Source organism: Talpa occidentalis, unplaced genomic scaffold (genome assembly GCF_014898055.3).
Source record: "Talpa occidentalis isolate TD23 unplaced genomic scaffold, MPIMG_talOcc4v2.1 talOcc4.9, whole genome shotgun sequence".
Classification (NCBI taxonomy): Eukaryota; Metazoa; Chordata; class Mammalia; order Eulipotyphla; family Talpidae; genus Talpa; species Talpa occidentalis.
This window is the reverse complement of record NW_023605305.1, coordinates 12,339,564-12,365,781: the sequence shown is the minus strand read 5'-3', so window position 1 is coordinate 12,365,781 and position 26,218 is coordinate 12,339,564. Positions and strand designations below refer to the sequence as shown.

Below are 26,218 nucleotides of genomic sequence, written 5' to 3'. Positions count from 1 at the left end.
GGTAAATAAAGTCAGTGTTGCATCAGCCAGCCTCTCTTCAGAAACTCGCCACAAGCATTTCACATGCCTGTGCACACATCCAGTCACCCGTGTGCCCAGAGAGTGTCTGTTCTGTTTCTGGATTCATCCGCATCATACCTAATTCCAAATGGGTTCTTAAGCAAGTAAAAGTTTGCAGGAGAAAATGAACCTCTCCACACTTTACCTTCCGAGTGCTTTTTCTTGGTGTGGTAGGCCAGGGCAGAGGCCTGGGTGAAGGTCATGAGGCAGTGCTTGCACATGAACGGGCGGTCCCCAGTGTGAAGGCGAAGGTGGTTCTTCAGGGTAGAATTGGCTGCAAACTTTGCCCCACACTCTTCACAGGAGAAAGGCTTCTCATCGAAGTGCTCCGTCAGCTTGTGGTACTGCATGCCTGGGGGGTGGGCCAGGGGCCAGAGTCATAACAGTCAGCAACCCTGAGTCCAGCGTAAGGTCATAGGCCACATCACCCCCAGCCAGCGTTCAAGAGAGTGAACCATAAGACCCCAGCCGCACTGCACCTCCACCCAGTCCCCTGCATCCCACTCTTCCTCAGAACAGGCATGAAGAGCTCTGGGTTTATATTCCCCACCCTCCCTCCCTCTCTCAAACAGGACCAGCTACCCAGAAAGAGAAACAAGATTCATTTTTCTCTTTCCTTGGGTTTATCAGATATCTGGGGCCAGGGAACACAGTTCTGACTATACAGTCTGTGGTTTTCGAGAACCTTGTTTATTATCAAGGAGGAAGTGATATGTGGAAACCTCGGGTGTTAAATAGCTGGTTATGATTCTGAATAAGAACAGCTACACCTCACTGGGAACTAACTCCACTGCAAGTGCTATAGTAGGAGTTTAGCTACATCATCTTAAGTCTTCCCAGCAATCCCAAAAAATGAGGCGGGGTCAGGGTGCTTATATACCAGATGAGGAATTCTAGCTCAGACAAATGATACAAAGCTCCTGCTCTCCTCCAACCACCACCCTGCCCCGTTGGAGCCTGATCTATCCTTGAGACCCACGCGCCACCCTTACCTCACACAGTGGAGGCAAGGCCTGGAATCTGAAGGCCGATACCCAACACATCACCCCCTATGACCCGCCTCCTGGAAGTACCTGAGGCGTGAGCAAATTCTCTTCCACAGAGGTCACACGTCACTGGAAGCCTCTTCTTCTTCTTCTTGGGGATGTCGGCTTCTGCAACTGTACCATGGGCCTCCAGCTGATGCTTCTCCAGCTCCTTCCTGGATTCTTTGGTCTCGTTGCACTCCTTACACTGCACCTGCTTGCTCTTGGCCACCCGGCAGCGCTTCATGTGCACCTTCAGGCGGCAGTAGAAGTGGAAGCTTTTGTCACAGGCCTGACAGACAAAACTCTTTTTGGCGGAGTCTGGGGACGCGGAAGTGTCTTTCTCGGGTGGTTCTGGCAAGGAACCAGGCTCTCCCTGATGGTTCTGTTTCCTGGACTGGCATTCTTCTTCAGCCGGATCGGCTGTCTTTCCCTCTGCTTTGTCAGTAGCTTCAAGGTGAAGTTTATCACTCACCTTCCATTTTTCTTCCTCTCCATTTTCCTGAGTAAGGAAACCTGCACAGGAGAGAAGTGTGTGGCCCTGGGAGTTCTGTTCTACTTGGCTTTCTAACTGTAAGGGACTGGAGACTGCTTGGGACCCTCTAAACCCCTGCAGCGATACCACTGTCATCTTTCACTTCTGAGGAACACAAATAGAGTCATCTCACATCGATGCCCGTGCCTTTTCTAAGTGCGGAAAGCATGTAAAATGAAGTAGCAATGGAAGAAGTCTAGGAATGGTCACCTCTTCTCTCTAATAAGGAAACAATCTGGGGCCTCCTGAGGCAGGATTCTCAGCCCCCGCCTCTTACCCATGCGCGCTAACTCCTGCACGACAGGCTGCAGGCCTGGGGAAAATCTGTGGATGCGGCACAGGAGGTGACATATTTCAACGGCCGAAACGGATTTTTCCGTGGCTCTGCTCAGCACTGCTCTCAGGGAAGCTTCAGGGCTGGCTGTCTCAGAGGAAATGCTCAGAATCTAAATGAATACCGTGAGACAGAGATTTGCGGTTAGTATCAGATTTTCTCCATGGTTTTCAACTTAAGAAAAAAGCTAAATTTCAGGAAGGCATGCTTTATCTACAACAAGTTTATATTTCTTGCTGCAGCAGAGGGTTCTCTTTTCAAATAAAATTAATTAAAAAAAAGAAAAGGAGGCATATGTGCAAATACAAAGATGGAGCAAGGGATCATTAAATATTTTCCATGAGAAATATCTTCACGGAAACCAGGAATCGCCCAAAGAAGTTTTCTGGCTCTTAATATTAACATTTCAGGTCTAAATATTAAATTTTCTAGATCTTAATATTAAAAGCTTAGAAAGCTGTAGGATTTGGCTGCTGGTGTTTCTGTCTTGAAGATCAGGATCATTTTTCACAATACATAATTGTTTCGATGTCTGGAAATAATTCTGCATGATCAGGGGCTTCACATTTTTAGATACTTAGATGGACCCTTTTAAACATTTTCTTTCATAAAGAAACAGCTTTTTAGAGAAGGTTCAAACCAGGGCTTTAAAGAGGCCAAGAATATTATTTCAAAGCTGTTCTCTCTCAGAACGTTAGAGCGAGCAACAGAAAGAGTCAGTACACTGAGAAAATAAAGCTAAACCATCCACAGATGGTCAAATGGAATTTTCATTTTAGAAGATATTTTATTTCTGCTCTTTTAAAGTCTATCTAAATAAACCTGATGTCCCTAGAGGCAGGCATGAGACTAATTAGTGAGGCTAAAACTGATCAACGGCAGAAGCCCATCTCTGAAGTGTGTGGCATTCTGGGGAGAGTCTAGCAGATGACTCTTTCTTCTGAAGTCACACACAAATGTGCGCCACTGTCTTCCCCCAGAGTCAGACCACCGTGGCGGGCACCTGTGTGCACACCTTCCGGCCTACTTGGATCCAAAGCACCACGGATGAATTGTAATTTAATTTTCATTCCTCTCTAAGTCCCCCCACTCAAGATGCACATGATCCTGGCCTGGACATTCATGATTTTCACCCAGTCCCCACCTGGCTTTTCTGGGATGCTGGCCACACTGTGAGAAGCCTTACAGAAAATGAGTTGGCACTATCTGCTACTCCATATGGACAAAGGCTTTGTTCTAGCTATGTTTATCTTGGCTGTTCCTAGAAGCCAGAATAGAGCATGTAATAAGAACAATTTTACTTCCTTTCCTTTGGAAGAAGCTGCTTCTCAGAACGTGTTGGAGAATAGTATCATGAGCCCCTTTGAGATTTACCTAGGTTCATACAAATGGAATAATCTAGATTGGAATCACATGAATGTGGGTTCAAATCCTGGATTTACCTCCAACCAGCTGGAGCTTATTTACTGAACCCCTTGGAGCCTGAGTTCCCTGATTTGTAAAATGTAGGTGGCATCACCTGCCACTCAAAGTTGGCAGGATTAAAAGAGCAAAAGTGTTACAAAGTGCTAGCTTATAGGGGCCATGTAAGGCAGTCTATGGGCTGATTCCACCCTTAGGAACAAAGACCCTTCCAGCAGCCACTGGAAAACCCTGCACTTTGTCCCCACAGCACCTCTTTGACATCCTCTGCCAGGTGCTCTTCTTCTGAGGAAAAGCCCTTGATGTCATTGCTTTGCTCGATGGCCTCAAGGATCGATGTGTGATGCCTCAGGATGGCTTCTAAGGCAGCACTTTCTGGGGCAGTCACTGAAAGAAAGAGGGATTGAAGACTAATTAGGGAAACTCAGAGCACCATTTATTTTCCCTTCACCTATTCTCAACTTAGTTCTTCATGACAGAACATCCTTCACCTCTCTCCTATTTGGGATGGGTGTGTGGAAAATGGCAAATGGCGCTCTAATTGGAATACAATTACTAACATAAACTTAGACAATTACTTAAAAAGGTTTATAAATTCCCATATCCTTGAATAAAATACACGGTCCTTAGTTCCAAGGTAGAATGTCTACCACGATGGAGCGCTTCCTATTTTCTGGGAAGACTGACAAGAATGCCTAGTGGGGCAAGGCCATGACAGAGGTCAGGTAACCTACCTGCCCGGAGGAAAGCGTTGGCGCCAGGTTCCCTGCGGATTTCCTCCATGAGCAGTTTCAATGGGCAGGTCTTTGTCTCCTGAGCCACCAGCAGCACTTGCCAAATGGCTGTTGCAGAGAGAATCTGCTTTTCTAGGACTGCTGACATCAGGGAACTGAAACCACCTGAACCAGCGTCACATTTCACAAGCTTCTCCATGACCTTCGAGATGCAGCACAAACACGCACGTGAGGGACGGTCCGGCCATGGCCCAGCCGCAGAGCTGCGAGTCTGAGCACCAGGTGACGGGACAGTATTTCTGGGAGGGGATGTTCAACATCCTTCACCCCATTCAAACTAAGAAACGTGTACACATGACCAAGTTCTTCCTTCCTTCTCTGGAGGGTCCCTCTTCGTACTCGGCAGTTATAACTATCCTACCTGTTATTCTGCCTTAGAAACAGAATCAACTTCTATTTCTCCCTCTCTACACACCCCTTAGCATTTCTCAACATGGCTGTGTGTATGTATTTATATAAAATATAAGTATATATTAAAAAATACATAGGTTCATCTTTTTTTCCTTCGCTCTCATTTGCCCCACCCCTTCCTCCCTCTCTCCCTTCCTCCCTCTCTCTCTTCCTCTCTTACCTCTCTTTCTCCAGGGGCTAAACTCTTCACATGTGAGATCATTTTTAGTAACATCTGGTTGTCTGTGACAATCTCAGAGAGGTTTTCGTGATACCGTCTCAATAGTTCAGTGCCATAATCACCAGGGCTTGCTTGGACTGTAAGGATATTGGCAAAACAATAATGTTTGATTCAACAAAACCTCCTTAAGGGTTCTACTGAAGACTTGGGGAGATACAAATGAGAGAGGAAGAGAGTTATCTGCACAAGAGCTCTGCCTCCTCTGGAGAGCAAGTTCAGCTCTGGCCTAGGGCCTCATACACATGTGTTCAGATCTCCTTCGGTCCACACTTAATCACTTGGTGCTTCAGGGTCACAAAACCACTAACACTTTGCAAGTTAGTGCCCGGTGGTAGCTGCTTGGGATTACTCAACAGGGGGGTAACTAGAAGGCTGCACTTGTAAGAGATTCAGATGCACAGTCAAGGGGTTAATTATTACTCGACAAGCTTTAGGTGAAGGATCCATGTGGCTTCCAAAATACAGGCCTGAGTCAAGGCTGTGGTGGTGGAGCTGAACCTCCTTCTGCTGTTTACATGTCCTCTGAGCCAATCTGTTAGACTCTTTCAAAAGGTCAGATTTATTTGAAAGTAACGACAAAGCAGAACTATCCGCATTTCCCTTAGCTTTGGAAGGATTTAAGAATTTATTCTCCTTTTGCCCATAACTCTACTTCTGGAAATCTAAACTTAAGAAATGATCTAAATACAGAAAATGTATCAAGATATTTGCCACTGTGTAACTTGTGGTGATGATGATAACATTGGGCCAGGGGGACTGTGCTAAGTATTTTACCTTACAATAGCCACAAAAACGAATGTGAGAGGTACCAGTCTCATCCCCAAATATCCTTTTTTTGAAAACCATTCTGTCTTAAATGCCCGGGACAAGGGGAGGACTGGCGAGAGTGGAGCTGTCTTCTAGGGAACGAAATATGGACTCACTTCCCCAAGCTGAATGGACACGATAGCAGTTAATTCCAGGGACTGTGGGAACTAAAGAGCATTCAAGTAGGGAATGGGGAAATCAAGACTGGTGCTTCCGCTGCTCACATCTGTCAACACAGCGTGTCAATATCAGCAGCTTCATGAGCCCGTTTGCACCTTAAGCTGTCACAGGTGACATGTGCCAGTCCTGGAAAAACCACACATCAGCAAACCTGAACACAGGAACCTCGTGGGGGAGCTTAATGGAGAAAATAATTCTCAGTTCAAACTCCAGAAATACAAGCATGACCGCTCTGTGACAGCTTGCGTCTGTTCTGCAATGGCATTTCCTACCATCATCTCATCTCCCCAGCACAGAACTGAAAGGGTGTTTTAAGCTTTCATTTTCTGCAGGAGTGGTCCAGACAGTCAACAATTAACTAGTACCTGTGGTGCTCGGCAAAGTGGCTATTTTCCGCAAATTCTCCAGCAGAAGGCCCAAGTTTGGGAATGACTTCTTCACAGCCTGGAGGAGTTTTACCAAACTCTCAGCAGTCAGGGTCTTCTCTTTCGACATTCTGTGCAACAAATTTTCTATTGTCTCCTTGGGTGTTCCGCCCTCACAGCAATTCAGAATCACCTGCAGTGGAAAGCAATCAACCAGACACCAGTTACTAGCAGTTCTAAGTGTAGCTGACATACCACTGGAAAACCCAGCAAGCTGCATTACAAGATGCCTTGTCTCTCTCCACCTCCTTCTCTGTTGATCTCTAGCGCTACTTTTTTCAGTCTCTTCCCTTATTTTGTTTCAATAAATATTCAAAACGCCTCCAAACAAACAGCTCGACAAAGATCTTCCTTTCTCAAATGAAGGTCTACACATATCCTTCACCTCCAAAAGGTTGCACTTTGTGAAAATATTTTATTTGCATAGCAATTTGAATACTCAGATAATTTATACATTAGTCGGTAGTCTCCAAAATAACAGATCTAAGGTGTATTTCTATATTTATTTCTTGTAGCTATATATCATCTCTCCCCCTCATTCTATTGGTCACATACATCAGCCCCAGTCATCGCCCCATGATTCCACTACCTGGTTCTTCCATGGTGTGCTAGAGGGTGTGCTGAGCCAAGAGGGCACAGAACTCCAGCAAAAGGTTGAAAAATAAGGCATGTGACAGCTATCTTACAGGTGTTTTTCTACTACAATAGAATTGCTTCTTAGGGAATTGAGACTCAATGTGCATAACTTGGCTCTTGTGGAACTGATAATGCAGGGGATTATTTCAATACATGTAATCTACAGATTCACAATAACTGAATTCTGAGCTTTCCTTTGGGGAAATGCCAGCTCTCGGGAGAAACAGTCAAGCAAATCAGTTACAGCAGCAAGGCAGAGGACGCTATTATCAAATTAACTCCCATTCAAAATAATGAATTTAGCTATAAAACCAAATTGGGTTCATGTATATGGAGAGAATATCTATATTAGATCTCTATATTTGAAAGGAATGCATATATCATAAATCAAGTTGTCATAGTCCTTGTCAGAAGAGAATGTAGTTATTCGTTTTGTTTAAAGTCTAACATATTTTAGAGTTCTACTAAGTCAATCATAATTAAAAATTTAAGAGCTTGTATCTGAAGACCATACTGATTTCAGTACTGTACCCCTAAGCAGTAACCTGATATGTAGCAACGCATCCAGATACTGTCATCAAAAGTATGCACAGGCTTTAAAGTCAGACAGACCTAGTTTGGACCCTAGTTTTAAAAGTTACTGCTATGTGTCTTTGGGTAAGTTATTTAATTCTTTGAACCTCATTTTCTTCATCTGCAAAAGAAGATAACAATATCAACTCTTCCAGTTATTATAAGGATAAAATAAAACTGCTGTTTGTAGAGCCAGCCATAAAGCCTAGATATAGGTGATCTTTAATAAATGACAGTGACAACTGATCTTATTAGGTGCAGTGTGCATGGTGGTTGAGATAGCGTGATTTGCTCAGAAGTGATGTGTTCAGAAGTGGGTTGCAGTACTGGTCCAAAGAAACTGTGGCTTTGGGCTAGTTGCTTAACCTTCTTAGGGGTCTGTTTCTTCATCTTTAAAATTAGCATAATATCTATGATTTTAAAAGTTGCTGAAAGATTAGAATTTAATAGTGCTTAAAAGATCTTCAACACACTGCCTAGTGGACAGCAAACCACAAATATTTGTACCTATTTCCAATCCTGAAGTAAAGACATTCCTATTTATTGCCTCTTACAGAACCCAAGGCATCGCACATAAGGGCTATGACACCTATGATAAGCACCATCCCATAACAGAAAAAGTTCCGGAATGCCCAAGTGCTTGTCCCACATGATGTCTAAACACTGTGGCTATTGGGTCAACACACACTCTGACACCCCCGCTTTATTATTTTGCTTCAATTTTCTTGAGGGGTAGCTTAATGAAGCTCTGGTGGCACCCCAATCTTAAGAAGTGTTTTCGTGATTTATAACTAATTTAAGTTCTTCTGCTTCAGCTCTTTCTGTCAAGTAAACTGAAAGTGACAGAAGAAAATGACAGTGTGGTCTGCCTTGTTGCAGAGAATGAGGCTGAGTTCGGGCTCTACCTATAAATACGATTTTACCAAGACAATGAAACCGTTGAAAGGACACATTCAATCTAGTTAATAAGAGGTTTGAATGAGTAATCTCATGAGAGCACTGAACAGGGAATCCGGCACTCCTAAAGCTATCGGCAACTTGCTTAACCTGAGTGTCTGAGATTACACTTAATCTAAAATCTTTCTCTAAGTTCAAGGAAGCTAACATTTTAAAAACATGATTTGCAAGATCCAGTTTTGCAATTAAAGATAGTTCCCACTTTATATGAAAGAACAGCAATATAAGATCATGAGGGGAAAAAAAAATCTAAAACCCGTCCCCATTAATCCACTATTAATCCAGCACTATTCATCCAGTGCTTAGCCACAAGCCGTTGGGTTTCTAACCATCTTGTCTCCTGAAGATGTAAGCTCCTTCCCATAGTTTTAAGAATTGATGCCACAAAGTTTTCTGGTCCTATTCCTTCCTTCCAGATATAAAAATATTTTTAGCACAAAGTTGAAATCAATAACACCACCAAATACAGTTATCTAACTGATGTGAGAAGCCATGCCAGCAGTTTTATGGGGACTGTAGAAACTAGCTAGTGGGAAAGTAAATTGGTACAACTCCCCTGAAGGGCAATTTGGCAATATATATCAAATACCTGAAAATTTTTATACCCTCTATTCCAAAATCCCAGTTCTTAGCAATTATTCTAAGGAAATAATTTGAGAAGTTTGCAGAAATTTATGTAGAAGGATGTTCTTTGAATCATTTATAATAGCAAAAAATTGGAAACATATGCCCAGTAATAAAGAATGAACGAGTTATGGTGTGTCCATTAGACTGAATACAACACAGCCACCAAAATCCATATTATCTATTCAAAATATATTAAATAAAAGAGCAAAGTTACAAAACCGTATATCCTGTGTCACCCCATCCCAGAAGGACTCAAACAAGAAAAGCATAGTATACACTCTAAAATGTTGGCAATGATCATCTGAGTGTGAGATGTGGAAGATTCAAATTTTTTTCTTTTTGCTCATTTTCCCAAATCTCTACAGAACACTGTATCATTTCAATAGAGGAAAAATGTCATAATAATGACAAAATATACCTTAACATTTAAACTCTCGGGACAACAGTTTTTCATTAAAAAATACATAGAGTCAGGGCAGGACTGTCACATATTCATCCTTCATATATCTGTCCATCAATTCATTTCCCCACCCCCCCACCACCTATCCACCCACCCACCCCACATCTAAACAGTTAATGCACAATTACAATGTGTAAGGCCCTCAATCCGCTACTGCAAGGGATACAAAGAAGCAGGAAACAAGACCCTGAACTTAAAGGTGCTTACTATGCATTACACACAAAGAACTGTGGGGTGAAAAGTGCTACATGCCAAAAGGAGGTTTCTAAACAGTGCTCTGTGAATTGAGAAGGGAGGAAGAGACACTCCACACAGCTACCCTTTTCTCGGTGCCAGTCAGGAATTCCTCCTTGGCAGTTTCCAGGAACTCCATAATAGGTCTCAGCTGTGTTACACACTGGATCAGGTCCTCTTTGTGTTCCAGTAACAGAACAGACAAGGTCTTTCCCTCCTCTGTGCTCCCTGGGGGAAAAAGAGTTAGAGATACACGGGAGAAAGTAGTCAATTTGAAGAAAATGATAGCGTGGTTTGTCAAGAGAGATCTAACAGAATTGTAAAGTGATTCTCAGCCTATTCTGAGCACTCGAACGCAGAATCTCTTTTTGGAGAGGAAAATACTTTATTATTCTGTTTAAACTCTATGAAAAGAAAAATGTTTCACTTATCTGTCGAAACACAAAGCTACAGAGCCAGCCAGAGGTTAACTTCTGGTTGGCAAGGCCACTGCTTTGTACCTAACCCAAATGAGAAACTGCAGCCTTAAAGCGTGAACCTGTTCACCCTGGGCACATGAAACGGTGGTTTAGATGTGTGGCTTCCTGAAGGGCAGGGGAACATTGATGGTATTCGCCAACGTCAAGGTGCAGACAGTTAACTAGTAGATAGAAATGGAGCATCAGATTTAGTTAGTATCTATTTAACATGTGTCCTCTGGAATCACATGCAGAATTTATGTGAAACCACTTACCAGTAACTAAGCCACTAAAGGAATTTATCACCGGAGCAAGCTTTACAGAGTCTTCCCAGAATAAAACTCACTCAATTGGGTGGACAGAGTTCTCTCCTACCTTTTGGCTGCTCTGCCGCCACAGCTTCCAGTTTCCTGTCTAATAGTGCCGTCTTCACCGCAGGATTTGAATCTTGGTACAGCCTTAACAGCGACACGACAGTCTGAACTTCCAGGCTCTCTTCTCTTACTTTATCCAGGATTCTCTGGAATGCTGAATGTCCTTCTTCACCCTTAAGACACCCCATTATGGCCTATAGAACAGAAGTGCCCAGAAAGAGAGATTAGCCACCCACGAGAACCCTGTGCCCCTTGGATTTGGCAAGCAAGGCCCTCAACAATTTGATCCCACTAACGTGACCTTTCTGTGGCACTTTTTAGCTCATGAACACCATGCTTCCTGTGGAAGCCCTGAGTACACAGCTTCTGAACCCAACTTGCTGTCTTGACTCTTCTGAACCTAAATACTAATATCAACAACTCTAGTGGGAAGGTAAAACTAGTGTTCTTTCCTTTGCTCTGACAATGCAATTCTCATACAAGAGGGAGGAATGCCAACTAGAAGATGAAATTAAAATTTCTGTTTTAGAAATGATGAATTTATTGGGAAAAAATATGGTAACCAAAACTTGATTTCATGTGCACAGATTTATATTAATAAGTATAAATATATTTATATTTATACTTCTGCCTGGCAAAACTATAGGCTATCTTTGATATTTTTATTGTCAGTGCTAACTATAAAAGAAAGAAAACTACTGAAAATAAGTTTTCTCATGAGATTCTTTAGAGAGTAAAATGTTAAGGTTTTCTGTATACACACACACACCCCCAGGAAGGGATGTCATGAATATCTGTACTTGCAAAGTTCAGCTAGTTACTGTAAACTCCAATAGTAATCATATGTTAAAGTTTGTTTACAGATTTTTATCTCTCTCCCCTCCACCCAAATTAATAGGAATTATAAATGAATTGGACTTTGTGTTCCTTGATTTGGCTTTAGCTTATTTGCTTTGCTTGGTATAGCCTGAACAGATCACAACAGATCACAGGATGGCTGTCTAAAGCTAATTAAAAAAAAAAAAAAAAATCCTACATATTTTAGTCAACTCCAAAAGTTAAACTTAGATAAAACAAAGGTTTTACTAGAGTAAATTCCGCGAACCTAACTCTATTTTAATGTCTATTTTAAAAATAACACGAGACAAAGTACCAGTTGGATCTTAACCTCCTTTGGCCTCATTTATTCGGCTTTTCACGCTTTTGCTGGTTGGCCTAACATCTTTCTAGAATGCCTTTCCCTGACAGTGGGACCTGAGGAAGGCAGCCTCGAAACTGGTTCCCAATACTCCTGCCTGCTGAACCTAAAGTTTGCTTCGAAGGAAGAGAATGTGGCACAAGTATTGGGATGCCACCTCTTGAGTTAGGTCTGTGACTTCCATCTCACTGTTCTCCTCCCCTCCACCTCCACAGCCCCCCATCTTTGCTCCTGGGGATGTAGGCTGCCATGTTGTGAAATGCCCTACAGAGAGGTCCACGTGGCAAAGAACTAATGTCTCTGGCCAACAGTCAGTGAGCTTGGACAAAGATCTTCTGAAGCCTGCCAACAGTCATGTGAGCGAGCTTAGAAAAGACACTTCCCCAGCTGAGCCTCCAGATGTCTGCAGCCCTGCAAGGGATCCCGAGCCAGCGACTCAACTAAGCCATGCCTGGACTTCTGACCCCCAGAAACCATGGGGGTGACAAATGTTTCTTTTAAGAGACTAAATTTTGGAGTAAATTGCTACACAGCAATAAATAACTAATGCAGACCAGTTCACTGCTAATGCCCTTAACAAACATGTTTCTTCCTCTTTATTTTCCCTTTTCTTTCTTCCTTTCTTCTGTGCATTTTAATTGATACAGGATATAGCTATCTCATTCTATCCTAGGTCGGTTTTTGTGCACTCCAGGCTCTGACTATCCCAAATCCACCTCTTGGTTTCCAATTTATCCGGCATTATCACTTGAGCCAGTGGGGAAGAGGAGTTCTCATCAATGGTGGCATCTGACGCACTTCTCATTATCTTCTCTGCTGTCTCCCTCTCTGCAGAACTGCTCAGCAGTGAAATTAAAACATTTGTTAACTTCGCTGCTCAGCGGTGACTTAGGGTGACCATCTGGGAAGAGAAGCAGGGGTGGGCTGATGAAACGGCCAGGAGTGAGCAGTCAGCTGCCTGAAAGCCCCCTCTCTGCTCTTTCTTCCAGAACCTACTAGGGACCTGCACCAGAGCAGTACAGTGACTGTTATTCCATCAGCCCCAAAGCTGCCCGGGCCTCCACTGTGTCTGAAATAGTGGATCTGCCTCTCCTCAACAGAAGGGTGCATATTGGCTGGCGTTCCCCCGCTACATAGAAGAGAAGTCTAAGAGAGGCCCTAAGCCAGAGTAATCTTCTATAGCTAGACATTTGTAACTCCATCAGTTCTTAAAGATGCTTCAGTGAATCATATCAATTCCTGGTCACACAAGTAAGTACTTTTATCTATGAGTGAAATACAGGCTAATATGTTTACAGATAGGAGCTTTTCTCCCTTTATTACATGTGGATTAAAAACCATTCACCCCACTGACTGGGAAAAAATCTTTGTACTCCATTCAACTGATAAGGGACTGATCACAAAGATATACAAAGAACTCACACGACTCAACAAAAGCAAAACAAACAATCCAGTCAAGAAATGGGTAGAAGAACTTAAAAGACATTTCTCCAAAGAGGAAATGCAAATGGCCAACAGGCATATGAAAAATGTTCAACGTTCCTTATAATCAGGGAAATGCAAATCAAAACCACATCGATGCAAATGCAAATCAAAACTACCCTACACCAGTAAGGATGGCACATATCAAAAAAACAATCAACAACAAATGTTGGCGAGGATGTGGTGAAAAAGGAACTCTCCTACATTGCTGGTGGGAGTGCAAACTGGTTCAACCACTATGGAAAGCTGTCTGGAGGTTCCTCAATTTACTAAAAATGGAGCTTCCATATGACCCAGCAATTCCACTCCTAGGGATCTACCCAAAGGACACATTGATTCAAAAGAACACCTGTACCCCTATGTTTACTGCAGCACTATTTACAATAGGTAAAACCTGGAAACAACCCAAATGCCCGAAAATAGATGACTGGATCAAGAAGATGTGGCATATATACACAACGGAATATTATTCAGCAATCAAAAAGATAAAACTCATGCCATTCACAGCAATGTGGATGGAGCTAGAAGGAATTATGCTCAGTGAAATAAGCCAGAAGGAAAAAGAAAAATATTGGATGGTTTCACTTATAGCAGGAATATAGGGGAACCAAATAAGACATGACTGTAAAAAAAATAGTAACAGTACAAAACACAACAAAGCAAAAACGGACAATTATAAATCACAGACATACTGCAGGGGAGGAGGAGGGAGAGGGATCAGAGGGAGGGAGGGAGAAGCACAGGGGACTGAGGTGATGATGCACGGGTGAAGGACACTCTATGGGGACTACACCTGAGTGGGTGGAGAGAAGCAAATATTGTTTAAAAATGAACAATGATGTAAAAAATAAAAAAATAAAAATAACCATTCAATCTTTCCCTTCTACCCACATATTTTCAATGAATTTACTTATTTCCCTAACTGTTTGCCTACTGCCTTCATATTCATTTGGGTTACATTGTATTCTTGTCTGATTATGCTTCCTCTGAGTGCAGGGGGCCAGAGGTGGGCACTGAGATAGACCATAACAGTCCAGCACTGGCCAAGACACTGTGTCTATGCACCACCTACCCTTCTCCTCACGTCAGTCCTGGGAGACATTAAATGGAACCAGTGCAGTGAAGGAACGTGCCAGGGTCACGGGCTAGTGACAAAACACTGAGCTCCTTCCACCCTCTCGCCAGTGCCAACGCCCGGAGGTTGAGTGTAATCAAATCCATTTACAATATAAATCAAATTCCATTTACACTGGATTTACTAGAACCAACATCACTATCAACATTGGGTAGTAGCTAGAGTATTTGTTTCACTCCTTAGTCTCTCACAGTTAGTAACTGTCTGACTGAATGAAATACCCTTGCCATAAACCACTAGTCCTTCTACTTATTAGACTTAGTAATTAGCAGAGATGAGATAGAAAAAGAACATATTTTCATGCGCTATCATCATTTATCTCAGGAAATAAAATAAACTGAAGCCTCATAACTCACTTCTCAAAAGGGTTCCCGTACCCTGTCAGTGAACAGTCCTCAAAACATAGACCTGTACTTCTTGACATACCTCCACTGCTTGCCTTTGAAATGAAAGTTGAAGGCGAAAAAAATGCTACTAGGTCTTCAGCTTTGGGATTTTTTCTGGAATTTTAGGTGAAAAGTGAAACAAATGGCAAAGAAATTGATAGGAGAAAAACTTATCTCCTTATTCTAGTCAAAGAAAGACTCACCTTGTCATATACACAATAAAAAGCAGGTACATGCGTAGGAATAAAGAAAGGAGACTAAAATTTAAAGTTCTACTATAAGAGCTGAGAAAAGTATCAGTCGACCCTTAAATAAAGGTTTACTCAGCTCAGCCAGAATGCCTCTGCGGTCAGCATCTGCTTTTTCTACCGGGCTGCAGGTAAGCGCTGAGATAAAGACGGGCAGAAGACACTTTCCCATCCCAGGTCCCAAGAGGTTTCTCCTTAATCAGTTCTGGCTTTGATTTCACACAATTCAAGCAGGCCAGCTTCTCCTCGTGCTGTTGCAATCACTGCTCGGGGAATGGCTTTGCCACCTTTCATCATTTATCTCAGGAAATAAAATAGCCGGGACACAGGTTCACGGTGTCCTCCCTAAACTCAGTCCAGGCCAGATGCACACCCCATATCGTTATCTGTATTTCAGAAAAGGAACAGACGGGGTCCGCCTCAACCAGGATATCATTTGCAGCCTCAAAACCACACCTCTAAGATAGATTATTTTAATGTTAAACTGTTTCAGGTATGTTATGCTCAACCAAATAGTGACAACCAACAACATTCAAAGCTCTTTGCGAGCTAAAAATGTATAAATGAAAACCCAAACCCAAAAGTAATCTTAACAATTGCAGTGAAATGTAGAATGATGTTCCAAGTGAACAGCTCTTAAGTGCTCTCAATACTGAGGCCTTTTGGTGATTTCTGTAATTGGTGACTCCTGTGCATACTTCCCCTAAAACAATACACATGTGGCAGGATTTCCTCACTGTAAGAGCCTCTGTGAGGACAGGGAACAGGCTTATTTATGTTTATTTTCCTAGCAACCAGTTCAATGACTGGCACATGCCACTTGCTCAGTCAGCACTTGTAGAAATGAAGGGTAAGCAAAGAGTAACACTTGGAAAAATGCCTATCTGTGGTGCCTCAGAACACTGACAAGTGTCAGCACAGACATAGGACATCTGCCATCTTACACTAGGAATGTCATAAGCCATTGACTTCTCCAGTAGGACTTCCCAAATATGATGTACAGGTACCAAAACAGCAGCTCATGGGGAACTAGTTAAAGACAGAGATTCCCAAGCTCTGCCACAACCTAAGAATCAAACGCTCTGGAAAAGCGGTGTATATTTAACAAGTGCCCCAGATGACTTCACATACACTGAACGCTCTTCTAGAGACTGATGGCTTTGTACAGGACACTACACCTGCAATTTAGGAAGGTCATTCCAAATGGGTAGTGGTACCTTATTGGAAAGCCTGACTTCCAAATGAAGCTTAATGTAACAGCAAACCACCTCATGTGTCAGAGTAAATGGCCATGGCATGAGGATATTATAAGGCATTAAGTGCAAAAGGGGTTTCAAGGTCAAGTCTAAAAATACCAAGTTAATGTATAAGCAATAGCAGTTGCTATCTACTGAGCTCCTTCTATGTGCCTGGCATTTTACTATGAGGTTTACATAAATAATCTTAATAATTTCACAGTGCCTCTTTGATACAGGTCATAACATTCCTGTTTTACAAATAAGGTTTACAGAGATTAAGTTGTTCCAGGTCACAGTGCCAGTAAACGGTAGAGCTGGACAAATAAATTGTATCTCATATGACGGGGCATTGCTCAGCAATAAATCAGGGTCAGCATGTCACGACATGGAGGAAGTGCAGTTATGCTGAGTGAAACAAGCCAGGCCCAAAAGAATATGCACTCTGTGGTTCCATTTATGTAATACTCTAGAAAATGCAAATTAATCTACGAAGACAGAAAGCAGATCACCATTACCTGGGGATGAAAGAGCAGAAAGGGATAGGAGGGAGGGACTACAAAGGGACACAAAAAACTTCTAGAGGTGATGGATATGTTCACTATCTTGATTGTAGTGACAGCTTCAGGTTTCAAAACTCATCAAGCTGTACACTTTAAATATGTACAGTCTACTGTACGTCAATCATACCTCAATAAAACTGTCTAAAAGAAAGACAGTGCAGGACCTCAGCACACAGTGGTGCCTCCCTAACTCAGTTTTGTTGAATGCATTCTTAAGTTCTTAAAGGATCTTTTCCTCTTTTCTTTCTGCAGCTGGAAAGATTTATTATGGAATATAACAGCCACCGAGTAATTTGTAGAGGTCTTATACTCTGACCTCTGAAACTGAGGAAGAAATAACATAAGCCTCAAATGACCACCAAGAGTGAATCAATGTTCTTTCAAAGTAGTATTAATGTTACTGCCATCAAAAGATTAGGACAAGAACTGGGGAAAATAAAATAAATGTTGAATGAGTCCATGTACAGCAAACATATCTTGAGCACCTATTATGTGCTTGACACTTTTAGGTACCAATGTTAGGAAAAAAACATGAGTAAGATACAGTTTAAGTAAGGACAGACGTGGCAGGAATCACTTAAGTACCGCTGGCCTAAGGTCCAGTGGCGTAGCTCTATGACCAAAGTCAAGTGGAAAGCAAGTCCTAAGAGAAAATGAAGAGGTACATCTATGGGCTATCAAGATAACTAGAAACTAAAAGTGACGGACTAAACAGTTTAGAGGACACCCAAGTGCAAAAATGTAAAACCACTCATCTTTCAGCATAATCAGTACAAATGGTACAGCAGGCCCTCGAATACCCTTTCTGCTACAGAGTCAATTCACTGTCCATACAGTGTCTGCACATTCTCCCAGGTCTGTGTGGGTTTGCTTTTCTTTAAGCAGAAGTATGCTCTAGGAACTTAATGCTTGCTTATATCAGTATATGGTAAAAGCGGTTTCATTACATGTCCTTTTGCTTAAAGTTGTAGTTTCCAAGAACCTATCAATGACAATGTTAGGTGAGTACTTACTGTACCAGATTAAAAATTTGAAACCTCCCTAAGAGAGTCATCAGGGTTAACCCAGCCTTGCATATAGCTCATCTCCCAAGACAACAGTTAATAGCCAATTGAGAGTAACTGTGGTTAAAATAAATACCTTGAATTTAGTTTTTTATAAAAGTAACTTGCTGTGAATAAGAGAAACACTGAAACGTTAAAAGCCATTTACCGTGTGGGTCAGCAGTATGAATAGACATGAAACTGCCTTCAGCGACAGTGGAGATAGGCCACCCGGCCCCGCTGACCAGAAGAGCAAGGCTGCAGGGCAGTGCCCCCCACTATCCCAGCAGGCTCGCTGAACAGGAGACATGGCTGGGAGGAAGGGGAAGCAAGGAGAGTTCTACTAAAGTAGCGGTGGAGACAGTACTGCAGGATCTGGTGTGAGGGAGCCCCTAGGTGGGAATAAGCCTCACTGAGATACTGAAAAAAGGTCAGCTGAGAAATACAGCATGACAATCGTCCAGTGATTTTTCATCAGGTTTATACACACAGGTCATGCATGTATCATTTTTACCCTGCTGGGAGACAGTTTAACTCAGTGCGTCAGAGAACAGCTCTCAAGTCAGAATGCCTGTTTGAGTTCTTGCTGGGAGTCTTAGAGCTCTGCAACCTTGGCCAAGTTACATCACCTCTTTCTCATTGATAAACCAGGCTGAACATAGTAAAATTGTATCCACGTCGAGTTCTGTGAGGATTAAGTGAGATAACATAAGTAGCAAGTCTAGCAGAATGAGGACTCAATAAATGTTCACCAGTATTATTTTTATGTCTGAAAACATCTATGATGCTGAAATGCCAGACTTAACCTACCATGGCAGTTTGTATTAAATGCATTTGGTACCTTGCTTTCAGTATTTGCTGTTTTGTTTCTAGTATTTGATTTGGAGTTATCCACAACAACTACCTTCTGTCTCATTTTGATCAGTTAAGTATTCATTTGGTGATCAAATATAACATCCTTTTGAAAGCATCTTGCCTTGTACTTTTGTAAGACTGTCTTGTGGGGGCATAAATGTCAAAAATAAAATTAGTTAGAAAAAATTGAGATCCTGGGGTATTTCCACATTTCTGCCCTGTCTGGGAAGCTGACACCATAGCCTGAGAACACTAAACCAGCAAAAAATGAAAGGATACCCACCTCCTTCTGTGCACCTTTAATTTCTGAACATTCTTCTAGTCTTTTTAAAACATCCTGGGTGCTCAAGAGAGCACTGGAGAAGATATCTTCATTTTCTAGAAGAAAATTCAGCTGGCAGCATTTCCTCTCATGCTCTGAATACAAAACAAAACAAAAATGAAAGGATTTTTAAAAAGTCAAGCTGTCGGAGAGGCTCTAGGTCACATACTGGATGTAACTAATATCGATACATCAGTTACAAGTAATGACAATAGTGTCTGTGATGTCTTCCTCTTCTGTGCAATCCTCATCCTGGTGAAAGTAATGGGTAAGTATCAACAATGGTACATCATTATTTCAGTACTGCTTTTCTGCTCTGTAATTCATCTCCAGCCTTCAACATGTAAAAGCACAGAAATGTTTATAACAAGTGTACCCAGCAGGAGTACTGCACTGGATTCTGGCTTGCTATTGCAAGTGGTCTTTGGTGAATTTATCAGTGAAACAAACCAAGAGTCATAAAGATCACTGAAACTAGTAACTGACAACAGAAGGAGAGATTACAAAGCAAGTATGAAACAAACATTACCTGGTTCTGTGTTTGCCTCCTGTGCCTCATTACAAGTTTGCACAACAGGGGAGGGGACACAAACTTCAGATGAATGAGGGGTCTCCACTGGCATGTCCACACTGCCCCGAATCTCCTGGGCAGTAGAAGGACCCACACTCATCTCCTGTGCAACAGTAGGGATGGGTTCCTCAGCCTCAGCTTTCACAGGAACCACCGGAGGGACAGGAACCTCAAAGGATGAATGAGGCGCTCCTGCCCCCACAACGGGAAGGGTTTCTACTTCAGGCTTCTCTGATTTCTTCCTGAATGATTCTGAGGATGGCATGGAGACATCCCTCACCACCTGACCCTGAACAGAGCAGTTTACAAGGCTGGTCAGAAGAGTTTTACAACTAACAGCCACATCAAACATCTGTAGGCTGTCAGCCAAAGAGATAATTTTGGAGAAGTTGTGCTTGCCCACAGGTAGTTTGCCAGTGTACATCATTTCTAACAAGAGCGCAAACTCCTCGGGGCTCACCACAGATGCATCGATGGAGATGGTGTCTGTGTTGTCCAGCAGGGTTTTGAACAGGAGGCTGGCAGCAGCCAGGACAAGTTTGTGGGCCCTGAAGTAGATGGTGCCAATGGAGATGGTGCAGTCACAGAACTGCTGCTCCTTGCACAGCGTATAGAGCTGCTGCAGTAGTTGCCGGCTGTAGTTGGGGAGCTCCATTGCATCAGCTCTGCCCCGAAGATTAGTCCTCTTCTTGTCTTCCAGAACACTAGATCCTAGGGAAACCCAAATACGATGTCAATACTCAACGAGCACACAAGGAAACACCTGGCAGTTCACAAAGGCAATTCACTCATTCACTCAATGAATGCCACTCAACAGGGCATTGTGTCAGGTGCATAAATTAACAACTAATTATAAAAATGATCATGTGTTTAATTACACGAACACATGCAACCATCCAGTGCTTCATCTGGATGATCTCATTTGATCCTCACAGCTACTCAATGGAAAAGACACTATATCTTCCCCATCTTCCAGGTGAGACTCAGAGGGACTGAGAGAACCAGTCTCAGCAAAAACAGCCACTTCATGGTATGCCTATAATTTATACTGGCTTCAAAGTTGTAGCTACACCACTGTATGCTGTTCTGGCTCCAAATAAGTTCTCAGCCAACTAAAGGAAAACACAGATAAACAGAGACTTAAGATAGAACGTCCTCATCTAACGCAATCTATCTACAATCCTGCACTTGAGTCGTCTTAAAACTTATTTCCCACTTGGCCCTGTGCTCCTTGATTCTCCTCCCACCTTACTGGCCGTGCCTCCTCAGGGGTCTTGGTTGGGTCCTCTTCATCGCTCTGGCCTCTGTACTGTGGAGTGAGGGCGCCAGAGCTCACGCTTTCTCACTTCTCACCTTCTCTCATCTGAAACGTCATCTGAAATCTCATCTAATGCTGGCAGCTTGCAGAGTTGTATCTCCAGCTCAGACCTCCAACTATGTGCTCAGCATCTCTGAGTAGAGCCCTGACAGTTTCCATAAACTTATATCCACCACTCTCCTGCCATCTCCCCCACTTCACAGCAATTCTGTTCTAGTTCAGACTAAGAACCAAGAACTCATCCTTGAGTCCTGTCTTTTTTTCATACACTTTATTCAATCCTTTATAAATCTTGTTGGCTCTACCTTCAAAACACATCCAGATTCAATACTTTTTAACCTGCACTGATTCTTCTCTGGACAGTTCAAGCCACAACACATTTTATGTGGATTACTGCAACAATCTCCTAACTTGTAACTGCTGTCTAAGTACTATCCCGGTGGCCTCCCTGGTGGCGCAGTGGGTTGAGCACTGTGCTGTGAAGCTGTCTGCAGCCTCTGCAGTGAGGGTTAGATTCCCACATGGCGCAGCAGACCTCTCCTGTCGTGCCCGCTGCTCCCCTCAGTGGTGCTTTCGGTCTGTCTGCCTGTTGTGCTCCCCACTCGGTCTCTGGTGTATCCTCTCACCCTTCCGCGCATCTGGCCTGTACCCCAGCTCTTGTATAAATAAAAAATAAATCTTTAAAATAAAAAAAGTACTATCCTGGCCCTACTTAGTCAGTAGTCAGACTGCTCTTTTCACACACAGCCAGATTTTGTCACTTGGCAGAGAAACCTCCATGGTTTCCAGTCTCAGAGTAAATGCCTAATTTCTTATAATGACCTGGTGATCATCAGCTCTCTAACCTCTTCTACCAATTTTCCCTCACCCACTTGGCTCTAAGCCACTGCCTTTCTTGCTGATCCTTCAATATACTGGCAGGCTCCTCCTCCAGGTGTCCTCACAGATGGGCAGGGCTTGCTCTCACTACCATCAGGTCCCTCTGCTCAAAGGCCACGTGATCACGAGCCTTCCCTGACCACATTCTTTAAACTACCACCTCCTCCCCAGCCTCAGAACATCACATTCTTCTTCCTCTACATTATCTTCCATTATAGTATTTATCACTACTTGAGTACTATATATTCACTTGTTCATTATGTAGCTTCCTTCATCCTTCCACTAGAGAAGGAATTTTTTTTTTAAATCATCTGTATTCCAGGGGCCTCCTTGGTGGCGCAAGAGGTTAAGACGCAACCTATGAAGCTAGCCTGCAGCCACTGCAGCACAAGTTCGATCCCTAGCCGGGGAGGAATCCACATGGCGGGGAGACCTCTCCTGACTCGACCGCTGCTCCCCTCAGCAGTGTGTTTCACTCAGTCTGCCTGTTCTGCTCCCCGCTCTGTCTCTGGTGAGTCCTTTCACCCCCCACGCCACTGGTCTGTACCACAGTTCTTATATGAATAAACAAATCTTTAAAAAAAAATCATCTGTGTTCCAGTACTTAAAATTCTACCTACTATTGGTTAGTTGATTGAATGAATAAATGGAGAGAAGTACAATGATACATTTGCATATAGAAACCAGTGTGGGGTCCAGGGTGTCTAGGAGTTAGGCTTGAGGAGGAGCTAATATCTGGCCTGTCTTAATGAGTAGGTACGTACTGATGAGGTAGAGTGGGGGGGAAAGTTACTCCAAACAGGGAAGTCCTGACAAGGCACACAGAGAAGAAAGCAGCACACAATGGCAAGGAAGAGGATTAGGAGGTGGAATTGTAAGGAGTTCAGTGATACTGGAACATAAAACAAGGGATAGGGAGCATCAGGAGATGAATCTGGAGAAAGGCAGGCAGAGAGATCTACAGGCATGATTAGGAGCCAGGATTTTATAGTAAAAACAACAAGGAGTCATTGAAAGGTTTGAAGGGATGTAAGCAAGGAAGTCAAGTGTACCACCTAATTGGGCTAGAGAGAGGTTCCGGGAGTTCAAGGGGGAAAAATCAGTCAATGCTCTGACCAGAGAAGTGGTTAATAAAAAAAAGAGGATGAGACCAGCAAAGATATTTAGAAAGAAATATTTAGAACTGCCATGATTTGGGGTCTTGAACGGATGTGTGGGAAGAGAAAGACAATTTCCAGGTTCCTGTTTGGCGAGGGGGGAATAGATGAGAGATGATTCAATAAGACAAAAATAGTTTAGGGAAAGAGATACTTAGTACAGTTTTAGATACTTTTAGTTCAGTTTGAGGATCTTATCATAATAAAATTGTATAATTTCATTTGTATGATGAAAAGGGTAGAAAGATGTCAAAGGAACACTGGTTGTCTCTGTGAGCAGTATTATGGATGATCTCCTTTCCACTCTATCCTAGTTATCATCCCACATTTGAAACTGGCAAATAAAAACAGGAATAAAATATTTCCAAGTTCTAGTTTCCAGTTCAGCATACAAGTTGCTTACAAGTCATCACTCTGTCCTAACAGGTAAAAAGCTGAACTGAAAAACAGACTCTTCTTTGATCTGTGACAGAGGTAAGATCACAGAACAAACTGCTTACCTCTAAACTGGAAGACAGGTAGGCATTAGAGAATCAAAACTCCTCAAACCAAAAAACTACCAACAGAAACCGCTCCAGGAACCAGCACCAGAACAGGAAAACTAAACTGAAACTGATGAATTGCTGGAGGCTCAGGATAGACAAGTTTGAGAATTAAGAAGTCCAGAGGGACCAAGTCATAATGTTGAGTCTTATCATGAGTCTTACCTCCAGGCTCTTACAATGAATAATGCACAAAATGTCCAACTGCTTCTGGCAGGACAGGATAGAAACCATTTTGAAATATGCTAGAATAGTCTGTTTTTCTCAACAAGGCCTGCCCTCAGGAGAAGCTATTTTACCAGAGTTTAATGAATTAACTGGGTTTTATCAGAGTCTAACCTAAGCGGGGTTAGGTTAGTCCCTAGCCAACTTATGCCCTTTAGAGCCACCCTGTACCAGGATGCCCTTTACAGACATCCTGGGCAAAACAACAAACAAAAACACAGAAGCAATAGTGATGTTCACAGTCCAGAAGCACAGGCTCACTAAAAGACTAAGACAGAATTATAGGTTTATAGAATACTTTCTCCCCACATACCTTACACCCCATCACTAAGATTTATTTATCACTGTTCCTTGTAGAGCTACCTCTTAACAAATATTTACAAGGCCTACCAAAAGTTGGAAAAGTAGTTTTGAGAGACTGAACAAGCATTAGAACAAGTATTAGACATGTCAGGAATTATCAGATGAGGAACTTAAAAAAAAAACAAACAAACCATGATAGATAGGCTAAGACGTTTAATGGATAAAACAGACAACATGTGAGAACAGATGAATAATATAAACAGAGAATGAGAATTCTAAGAAATAATTAAAAAGAAAAGCTAGACATCAAAAACACAGTAACAGAAAGATTATCTTTGGTGTATTCATTACTAGACTGGATACAGTTGGGGGGGGGTGGAGGGAACCTCTTCAATATTGAAAAGGAAAAAGAAAAAAGACTAGGAAAAAAAAGAAGAGAATATCTAAGAAATGTGGACAACTACAAAAAGTAGAACATTTATAAAGTGGGAATACCTGAAGAAGAAGGAGAAGGAACAAAGATATATTTGAAGCAATAATTACTGAGAATTTCCCCAAATTAATGTCAGACACCAGACTACAGGTCTAGGAAACTCAGCGCATACCAAGCAGGATAAAGAACTATACCTATGTATATCTTATTCAAAGTACAAGGATGAAAGTTAAAAAAATCTTGAAAGAAGTCAGAGAACTGTAACTATACTGGAGCAAAGATAATTACATCTGACTTCTCCTCAGACACCACACAAGTAAGAAGAGAGTAGAGTGAAACATTTAAAGTGCTGGGAGGAAAAAATAACTACCAATCTAGAATTCTGTATACAGCAAAATTATCTTTCAAAAGTGAAGGAGAAATAGAGATTTTCTCAGACAAGCAAAATTAAGATTTGGCAGCTAGACAGCTAGTCTTGTGAAAAACATTAAAGAATTCTTCACTATACTAAAGTATAATATAGTGTTACAAATATTAAAAAATTGAAAATGAAAAATAAAGATCTTAAGAGGAGGAAAATGATAAAGGACAGAAATTTGGATCTCCAGAGTACTGGAGAACAAATAAGGTAAAATATATTTTACCTCAAAAATACATTTTTAAAAATTTTAAATTGATATAACAGATAACAGTTTGTTCAAAATAATAAGAGTAACAATGCATTCAACTATGTATGCTTTTGCATATTTAAAATGAATAACAGAAATGACAGAGGGACAGAAAAATTAGGATTATTTCTCAATTTTGCAGTGAACCTAAAACTGCTCTGAAAGATGAAGTTTATTTACCAAAAATTTCCAAAAATGAACATAAATTTTTCAGTTCTAATTACCCCAAACCTCACCTTTACCATAGTATCTAACACTGTGGGGCATTCAAGAATTCACATGATTTTTTTCAGCTTGCTTAAAGTGTAGTTAACCATATTGTGTGTTCAGTTTGTCTTAACATTACAGAATGCATACATCTTTAAAACAGATAAAGAAGCTGAAGCCTAGGATTTAACTGACCTGCTAGAGCAGTAGCACAGCAGGGGCAAGACTAGAATCTTTTATCTCCTGGCATTTTTGGAAAGCAAGCAGAAAGAAATTCTGTTATATTTAAACAGGTAAATGTTGGAGTTATCTTTAGAAAAATAGAGATAAATCTAAAATTTTGTAATTTAAGTTATTTTAATTATTTCTGTAATAAAGAAAAAATCAGAACAAGAATTCAATTTACAAATAACACAAAGCACATATTACCAAACAGACAATGATGTGGCTTTTCTAAAGACCAAATATACCAACAAAATGTGATTTTTCTCCCCAGGAACAAGACATAAGTCTTATGGATTACAGTAAATCAAAAGACTTACCTGGATATATGTTAGTTTTTGAAAAATATTCTTATTAAAAGAAGCACTGTATTGTATTTTTAGGAAAAACTAAGCTTATTTAAAACGTTGGGTTTTGGTCATTTTTCTGGAGAGACGAGCCATATCTTTCATCACATAAAAAAAAAGATTCTTCAATGATCCACAGAAGGTCTTTTTGAGCATTAACTAAGGACTTGTGATCAGAGCTACTTCCTATTTTTGTTAACTAAAATTTGATGAGAAAATAATAAAATAATTTTAGTAGCATGAGCGGCTAAGCAAGGTTAAAAAAAAAAACACGGAACCTAACTATGTGGCTTACCCACACAGATACTTAAAACATGGTTATAAATTTCAGCACTAAAAAGAGATGG

The 26,218-nt window shown here is 41.7% G+C and overlaps 1 protein-coding gene across 3 annotated transcripts in view; it reads right to left on the bottom strand.

Moving 5' to 3' along the window:
• ZBTB40 (zinc finger and BTB domain containing 40) overlaps positions 1-26,218 on the bottom strand; it is a 73,861-nt gene that overhangs the window by 19,772 nt on the left and 27,871 nt on the right. For all 3 annotated transcript variants that reach the window (XM_037500656.2, XM_037500658.2, XM_037500657.2), the window contains 11 exons: positions 19,529-20,281; positions 18,961-19,094; positions 10,534-10,726; positions 9,786-9,928; positions 6,154-6,346; positions 4,742-4,878; positions 4,111-4,312; positions 3,630-3,763; positions 1,898-2,066; positions 1,134-1,601; positions 206-412 (listed from right to left, as the gene is read on the bottom strand). In XM_037500656.2, the coding sequence (XP_037356553.1) occupies positions 206-412; positions 1,134-1,601; positions 1,898-2,066; positions 3,630-3,763; positions 4,111-4,312; positions 4,742-4,878; positions 6,154-6,346; positions 9,786-9,928; positions 10,534-10,726; positions 18,961-19,094; positions 19,529-20,225 (2,677 nt within the window). In that variant the 5' untranslated portion in view covers positions 20,226-20,281. The remainder of the gene's footprint in view (positions 1-205; positions 413-1,133; positions 1,602-1,897; positions 2,067-3,629; positions 3,764-4,110; positions 4,313-4,741; positions 4,879-6,153; positions 6,347-9,785; positions 9,929-10,533; positions 10,727-18,960; positions 19,095-19,528; positions 20,282-26,218) is intronic.